This window comes from Mus caroli, chromosome 5 (assembly GCF_900094665.2).
Source record: "Mus caroli chromosome 5, CAROLI_EIJ_v1.1, whole genome shotgun sequence".
NCBI classification, from domain to species: domain Eukaryota; kingdom Metazoa; phylum Chordata; class Mammalia; order Rodentia; family Muridae; genus Mus; species Mus caroli.
In genome coordinates, this window is record NC_034574.1 from 61,430,831 (window position 1) to 61,440,169 (window position 9,339).

General features: G+C 37.7%; 1 protein-coding gene across 1 annotated transcript in view; it reads left to right on the forward strand.

Moving 5' to 3' along the window:
- Grxcr1 (glutaredoxin and cysteine rich domain containing 1) overlaps positions 1-9,339 on the forward strand; it is a 116,151-nt gene that overhangs the window by 104,808 nt on the left and 2,004 nt on the right. Inside the window, exon 3 of the mRNA XM_021163673.1 lies at positions 1,181-1,246. Within this exon, the coding sequence (XP_021019332.1) occupies positions 1,181-1,246 (66 nt within the window). The remainder of the gene's footprint in view (positions 1-1,180; positions 1,247-9,339) is intronic.

Sequence of the window (9,339 nt, forward strand, 5' to 3'; positions counted from 1 at the left end):
ACAGGGCCAAGAAGTGGGAGTGGGTGGGGGAGCATGTGAGGGATTTTTGGGATAGAATTGGAAATGTAAATGAAATAAATACTCAATAAAAAAAGAATTTTAGTAATGTTTACCACAAGTTAAAAAAAATATGGTATTATCTTCTTCCCTGACTTGTTCGGCTCTTACTCTAAGCAATGCAGGGACCATGTTATGAAGTTATATACAAGAGAGATATGGATCCAGCCTTTTTTAGTAATAGTCACTCACACTTTCCTCTCTTCTCCCCGTGCTCTGAAAGTGATGTGTAAGAATAGGGAGGGAAGATGGAGATGATGATTGGTTGGTTTGTTGGTTGGGTGGGTGGGGAAGCACCCTCATTGAGGCAGGGGGAGGGTGATGGGATAGGGGTTTTCCAAAAGGGAGACCTGGAAAGGGAAAAACATTTGAAATGTAAATAAAGAAAATAGCCAATAAAAATTAGAATGCTAAGAAGAGGTTAATAAGGAGAGGCAACTGTGATAGTTCAAAGAATCATAATGAATGTGTAGGGACGTGCATACAGGGCTCCAATCCTTGCTTTCACAGGAAGTGTTAGAAGTTAAAAACATCAGCTCTGTAACTTCCCCTCCTTGTGTTCCAACTCCTTTTATGCTCTCTCCGTAGAAGACTTTGGGGTTGCTATTTAATTTTATTAGGGGTCAATTCCGACTAATAGCAGAGTCTTCTGTATTAAATGAGTTGAAGGTTTCTGTCTGACAATAGTCTTGGTTGAATGATGATTATATATATATTTTTAGCTGGTACGTGCATGACTTTAAAAATGGCCATGTCCAGGACGTCTAGGAGAGGGCAGAGATGCTTCAGGCTGTGGATTTGCTCAAAGTCCTCTTCTCCAGAAGGCACATCTGGCAATAGGTCCATGTGTGTGCTGTAGGCATGCCTCTCTGGACTTGATGTGACAGCTAGTACATCCCAAAGCTTGCCCCTGTTGGCAGCCTTCTCCGTTCCTGAAGTGACCCTTGACACAGGAGTGGGTATGCAACAGTAAAACGTTCTGGTCTTTATATTTAACTTTACTCAGAGCTGAAGAGAAGATTGTGTTTAGTATGTTATGAGTTAACCTTTCCTGACTACAACTTTGGCATTTCAAATACTAACACAACTAATTTTCTTTTCTCCCTAACCCTCTTGTTAATAGGGTGCTGAGAAAATTTTGTCAATGAATGAATCAGGAGAACTGCAAGACCTTTTAACCAAAATTGAGGTAATTGTGCTTTTAACAACTCATTTCTAGTAATCAAAATGTTAAGCACATTCTGACTGTAATTGGTTCCCTAGCTGAATTTTTATCCTATGTTCTTACAAATATATAACATTATATGTGTGACAGTTGTAATTGGGTACCACCTGCCATTACATTTGCTCCAAGTAGGGTGATTTAAACATCTGCTTCTAACCACCTCATCCTATTAACTGAACTTTTTAGTTGGCTTTATCTGAGACTAATTATAATAGAGGTATTGATGAAGTATTAAACTAGACAATTTTCTTAAAGCACACTTATTCCCATGGACTTATTCATATTTATGAAGGAAAAAAGAACACCATTACTATGAGACATGTTTTAGTTTTAGTTTTTACCTTTTACAATTATAGCATCAGAGACACAATTATTCAAATATATAGTGCCTTAAATTGATGTGCAACCAGGAAACCCTTAGCATTTCTGTGGTGAATGATTGTAGCAGCCTGTTTCTTCCTGTGTGTAGGGAGACCATATGCTTTATCACCCAGATGGAAACAATTTTAAGATTGGAAATTACACATTCATAATTATCCAGAGTGTTCCCAGGTGAACAAGGCTGGCCAGTACCTACATGCTTTTCCTGGCTCTTCTTGTTATCACCTTATATTTGATTCTCTCACATACCTTCAACATCAATCAAGGCTAAGATCTCTGTGGCCTCTCTGCTCTCTTAGAACCACTCATTTATGCAAGGTGCCTACCCAGAGTGTTATTGTCCCAGTTCCTCATTGCACTTCACAATCTGCAAGGTCTGTTGTGTCTATCTGTGGTACTACTTCTAAAAACACTGTCTAGTCTTTCCTGACTTCTTATCTCCATGAATTTTTATACTGTGTGGTTGCCAAAGGATTCCTTTTGTCCCTTTTATTTTGGTTTTTAATTTTATCCCAAATGAGCTACTTCTTACTTTTAATTGTCACTTTTATTGATATTTATTCTTTATCAGAAGGAAAAAAATGTGTTCAATCAATTGACAAATAGTCCAAATAGCTATGATTTGCAAGCATTTTCCTTTGGGAGACAACAGTTTCTGCTCAAAGATTTGCTTGCATATAGCAATAATTAAGAACAGTTTTGTGATAATTTCTGTCATAATAGTAACATTACATTTGGATAAAGTGATCCAATAAAGGTGATCGTCAGAGAAGAAGTACTTCTGAACATGGAGGGTTCCTGAGGTGCAGGAATAGAATATGCCATGATCTGAATTCCTAAATTTCTCAAGCATTCACAATTTGTAAATTTTGAAATATTGTTTGAAATTGGAGAATTTTAGCTGGAAGATCAGATCTAATGATGGTTATGTGACTTTGGACATGTTCCTTGACACCTTGGAGTCCTGATAACTCTAGGTATCAAATGAGAGTATGCATTGACTTGTCTAAATTTTCATTCAGCTAAAAAATATTTGCATGAGTAGATTACTTTCTCTCTGTTCCCATAGACTGCTTCAGTTCCATAAAGTCATTAATTTAGGTTAATGTGTATCTTTTTATTCAACCTACATAATTTGCATAGTGTATATTATTTAATATTATATAATTTTCTGAGCATATTTTAATGTTATACACTGGTATTACAGAATACACCCATTTGATTTTATATTACTATTTGAACATTTAAGGAATTTACTTTAGTAGCTATATACCTCTCCAATATATATATTTAGTATATATACCTCTCCAATATAGCTCTTTCCAGTATCTCTTGCTTCTACAATGGAAACACTTTCTGACTGAGCTGTCCAAGATAGTAACTACTGGCTACCAGTGGCTATTGAATACAGAATATGGTTTTGTGTCAGAGAAACTGTTTTTTTTTGAGATGGGAATCTCATTTAGATCAAGCTACTTTCCAACTCCCAACATAGTTGAACTACTCCCGATTCTCTTGCTTATACCTCCCAAAGAAACAGATTTTTGCATTTTATTAATTTTTTTATTCCAGTTGAAATATAAATAGCCTTATGTAGATAATAGTGTATTAGATGGTTTAATATTAACTTGATACAAGTTAGATTTATCAGAGAGGACGGACCCTCAATTGAAAAAAAATGCTTCCATAAGATCAGGATGTAAAGCATTTTCTTAATTAGTGATCAACTGAAGAGGGTCTAGCCTATTGTGGGTGGTACAGTTCCTGGACTGGTGGTCCTGGGTTCTGTAAGAAAGTAGGATGAGAAAGCCATGTGAAGCAAGCCAGTAAGCAGCATCCATCCATAGCCTCTGTATCAGCTCCTGCCTCCAGGATCCTGCCCTGTGTGAATTGCTGTCTTGCCTTGGTGATGAACAGTGATGTGAAAGTTTAAGCTGAGTAAACTTTTTCCTTGCCAACTTGCTTTTGGTCATATTATTTTGTCACAGCAACAGAAACCCTAAGAAAAGCATTTTAATTCTATACATTAGTAGTGTCTTTCAGAGTCTTATAAGATGAATGAGCTTTGATAGTTTTCTTTGTATAGATATGTAATTGACTTAAATGTTCTCAACATTTATTCCTTTGTATCCATGACTCTTTTATTCTGCCATTTAACATCAACATACTAGATTAATGTAACTGCTCTTTCTCTTTCAGCTTCCAGGGTTTTATAGAAAACATTTTCTCTAAGTTTGTCTCTGTTTTACAATCAGTGCAATAAAGGTAAAAATATTAAGAGTATTCCTAGTTTTGAAAAGGATGGTGTGCTAGTGTCTTCTATTCTTATAGCAATTTTAAGGTACTACAATTCAGTTGGACCTCTTGTCTGAAGGGCAAAACTGGTAAAGAACTGGTAGCCATTCAGGATCCTTGAACTCTGCCCATGAGGGAACTAGGGTTTAATGAAAGACAACTTAGATAAAGAAACAGGCCCTAGAGGGTATTAGATGATTGTTGAGTCTGACCAGTGGCTCACATGTCCGGGTTCGAGCCTGTAAGGCATCCTGGAATCTGGAAGAAAAGAGGAAAACTAGGTGCACGAGAAAGGATGGAGCTAAGACAAGGGTTCTGATCAAAGCTCAATTTTGTTATTCAGAGACACGGGGTTATGAAGAAGGGGGAGAGGCCCATTTCCGCCAAATCATCTTTGGAGTCCAGTTGCAGGTGACCACGTGTTGGCTCTGGAACAGCTAGGTGGCAGGAGCGGCAGTGGGAGTGGCAAAACGATAGGGTGGCAGGCTCTACCCACGATGATCTCCTGGTGGTAACAGTCAAACCTGATCAGCCAGATTTCAGGCTGAGGTGGGGAGGTTACATCTCCTCCCTGTTGTTAATATAAAAAAAGAAAGGCTGGGCTGAGGCATAAAATTTATTTATGCTCTATAGTTCTGCCTGAATTCTTAGGGCCTAATGAAGAAACCTGTCTCAGTGGGATTCCCTAACTTTTCTCATGGTAAACCCTTATTTGGTTAAGACTGTCCTTTCCGTCCAAGTAAACATTTTGCAGATTAGCCCTGAGCTGTTGGCTCCGTTTTTTTATAATGCTAATTAGTTACCAAACAGGTAACTTTCTTGCTGCATTTCTACTGAATTCTAAGTTGTCAGCTTCATGGTCTTACTAGGACATTGGAATTCTGGTAAAGACTTAACTATATCAGGACTTAATTTAAAAAAGCACTATAGTAAGATAACACTAAGGAGAGTATGTGGATCCTCCTTAACAGCCTTGGGTGACAAGCAGGGAACAGAGAGGAGGGGGTGACGACTGGCTCCTCAGCACAAGGTCATTTGGCTTGTTAGGGTGGGAGGCTGTTAAGGGCTTGCCTTTTCACAGTATGGTCTCCAACCTCTCCTTAGTTCCTCTTGCCATGAGGACAGATATTAGAACTACTAAGTTTCTTTTGTAACATTAACTTTGGAAAAGCAAAACCTGATTTCAAAACAATTTATCACTTTAGGAATCAACATTAAAACTTCACTATCACATTATGAAATTTGGCTGTCAATTTATACCTATGAATGCTTGACAGTGCAAGTCTTAATGCTTTATTAAAGAGACATTGTTTTAAATCTTACCTTTAATCCTACTTTCTAGGATAAGAATCACATTAAATATTATCTCAACTAGAAGTATCCTTAGAGATTCAGCCTCTTGGTCTGCCTTATGCCACCAGTTGGAAAGACTCCAAACCTGAGTTACCAATTTAAAGCTAACTTTCTAGTAACCAGTGTCACACCTTTTTGATCATACCCAATAACTTATAAGCCAATGCTCTACGATGAAGACACACAGAGCATATTACACCTCCAAGACCAGTAAAAAAACCAAATGAAGTAACTACATGAGTCTTATGAATTTAGACCAATCAAAATATTTCATTTTTTTCTAGCTACAATCATAAAATAAAAAGCACTTTATCATTAGCTAAACGCAATAATCACGAATGCAGAGAATTTTCTTAGGACAAACCATCTATCAGCTTTTTTCCTCCCCAATACCATGAGGCTGCAGACTCTCTTTTTTTCTTTAAAGAACAGTTTTTCTAGCAGGGGCCCTTTTGCTGTGTGCCTGTTTCTTGGCTAACGCGTGTGGCTACTCTCGGCTTTGCTGAACCACCAGATAAAGTTTTAGCCATCTTTATTATCTAACATGAAACATGGAACATTTATTCATTCAGATAACTAGACACAAACACACATGGATTGATATGTGAACAGACTGGTGCACCAGACATTAGACAAGACCTTAGACAAAAACACAAAGAGGGCAGAGAATTTCTGCTGTAAGTCCCAGAGAGAACAAGGCAGGGCATCCCTAAAATTTCTCTCTGCTTCTGGGACATTTTCCTCCCGCATGATGCAGTTTCTGACTGCAGCTAATCCGCCTAATTATTAAATCCCTTTTATTAAACCCTTTCTTTTCTCACGCCTAAAAAAGCAGCTTCTGGAAGATGGGGCTAACTGCCTGTTACGTTCCTAGCTCCTGAAAATCTCACTGCTGAACCTAAGTGAATCTAGTGCGCAGGTTTAGCGCCCATACCAACTTTCTTTGGTACGAATTTTCCTTAATTATTTTCTTCTTCCATGGAGCTCCAAACCAGCAGTGCTTCTTCTAAATGTCCTCTGCCTTTCTCAGGCCCCATGTTGGGTGCCATTTTGTTGAGTCTGACCAGTGGCTCACATATCCAGGTTCGAGCCTGGAAGGCATCTTGGAATCTGGAAGAAAAGAGGGAAACTGATGGAGCTAAGGCAAGGGTTCTGATCAAAGCTCAATTTTACTATTCGGAGACACGGGGTTATGAAGAAGGGGGAGGGGCCCATTTACGCCAAATCATCTTTGGAGTCCAGTTGCAGGTGACCACATGTTGGCTCTGGAACAGCTAGGCGGCAGGAGCGGGAGTGGCAGAACGATAGGGTGGCAGGCTCTACCCCCGATGTGATAACAGTCAAACCTGATCAGCCAGATTTCAGGTTGACTGGGGAGGTTACAGATGATCAATCAAAGTGGATGAGGCTACTATATTCAAATCTGAACCATCCAGTACTTCTGGTTAACTTTAACAGGAGTTAAATATTCACAGAAATATTTAAATACTGGCTATGTCACAAATATTATACTTGGCGTTTTATATATACTGAGTGATTGAAATAGGTTTTATTATTCCCATGATGCCATCAAGGAAAACAATAGCAGAAAGAGACTAAATTACTTGCTCAGGATGTTACAGAAAATAGTTAATTCCTGAATCTGATAAACCTGACTCTAAAGCCCAAGCTATTAATTATAAAGCTATGCTTCTGTGACTTTCAATTCAAGTGACATACAGGTAAATAGGACATATGACTTTATCATGACAGGACAAAAGACTCACTGAAAAATTATCTGGTGTATCAGGTGCAGGGAATAAGCTATTCTAACATTGTGATCTGTTCCTTATGGAACGTCCCAGAGGATGGGTAAGTGTTCATTATATAGTAAGACATTATACAAGTCCTATGAAGTCTGATCTGTATTATTTGTTACCACATGATGGTCATTAACTGCCACTGGACCTCATAGTCCCAAGTCCCAATCTGAGCAGTCATCCAAAGTGAAGGCATGGGACAAGACTCAGGAGTTGTATGTGGCCAACAGAAGGAAATTAGAAAATGGTTGTACATTTTTCTAGTTAAGAATTCTACCATGTACACTGTTCAGGTGAACGTTTCTCTGGCATGCTGAGTGGCTGGCACTTATTGATGGAGATTTCCTGTGTCCCTGTGCATGAGGAACTAGAGAAACAGAGCAGATTTACATGACACAAAGCTACATCTTGCCTCGCATTTGTATTAATAGAAGTGTTCTCAGAACAGTTTCATCACTGTGCTGAAAGCATCAGAACTAACAGGTGACTCAAAAGCAAATTTACTTTTCCTTTGCAGAGGAAAGCTCTTAAATCAGAAGGCTAATATTGATACACTTAAACCAAATAGCCCAGCATGATAGAACATGGTTAAGTCACGTGACTATGAATAATTTAAATGGAGACAGCATCTGGTGAATATGACTTAAGGTAGAGATTTATTATGGAATAATGGCTTACAGCATCTAACCTCATTGTGTGCCAGCCAGCCTTCTATTTGTCCTCCGTGGATTAGTTCACTGAATCCTGTCAATAACTGAGAAATCAAAGAAAGATCTCATCTTACAATTCATGGATTCTGAAGACAGGATTTTAAGATGGTCTTGATACACCAGTGACTCTGTCAACATGAAAATGTCGGTTTCAGTTTTGATATGTTAATTTTCTCTTAGGCAATTTGTCACTTGTGGCTTTCAGATAAATTATGAAGTCAGACTAGACTCCTGGCACTAGTGGATTTAACATTTGATGCTTTTATTTCTCAAAAGTAATTCTGTAGGTTCTATTCCAGATATATGATGTGCAATAAATTCTAATTCTGTTGCATTACAATTTTGAATTCTGTGTACGGACAACCTGATGCTCAGGATGACTGAGTGATAGAGATAGACAATGAGTCTAGGCAGATGCATAGATCTCATGGTTTGTTTCTGCTGGTTTTTGTCATCATAAACATATTTTTCAGGAAAAACATATGTTATTTTAAAATTTCATCATTTACAAGTATCCTAGGATACAGTGGGAAGTGGCTTCAGATAAATTCCACCTGGTGTTCTTTTGTGTTTTTTATGGAAAATGCTAAGGCACATTTTTTAAAATATACCCTCCAAATAATTTACATTGGTTGATAAGCAGCTCTTTTCCAAACATTACTCCTGTTGCTTGACAGCACCTGCCCTGTAGGCTGCCAAAGAGGCTTGATGCCCGTTTACATTTTAATCTCACATAAACGATGAATGGTTTGTATTTTATTACACACACACACACACACACACACACACACACACACACACACATTATTTGTGATCTATCTGAAATTCAAATTTAACTGAATATTAATTTTATTTGCAATTTGTGGCAACCTTGTTCTACTAGGAATCCAGACCTATTTACAATCTAGCAGTAATGAATGGAGACCTAGACTCCTGAGCTTTCTAGCTTTCTCTTCTAAGCTATAGCCTGGCCTGATGTCTGTTTTGTCTAGTTGATACAATACATAAAAATATGTCTACATCTATCTATCTATCTATCTATCTATCTATCTATCTATCTATCTATCTATCTATCTATCTATCTATCTTTCTATCATCTATCATCTCCCAAGCATGTCTCAAACTCACTATGCAGCCCAGGATGACCTTAAACATTTTATCCTCTTGCCTCTACTTCTGAAGTTCTGAGTTTACAAGTATGTACCAAAAAGCTCAGCTTGATATTTTTGAATGTATCCTTCTTTCACAATTTTAGTGATGTCAAGAATGTATTGACATAATCATTTTATTTCTGAAATGTGATGACTGCATTACTTGCTAATTCTCCTATATTTAGCTTTTAAAATGTATCTTCCCTCCAAATATTTAGGAAGACATTTTAACATTGCAAAAAAAACAAAAACCAAAAAAAAAAAAAAAAAAACCCCAAACCAAAACCAAACCAAAATAGTCCGGCTCACCTTTTTCTGTAGGAATCAGTTTTTGCAAAGAACCAAATTACTACTTACATTCAATCAAT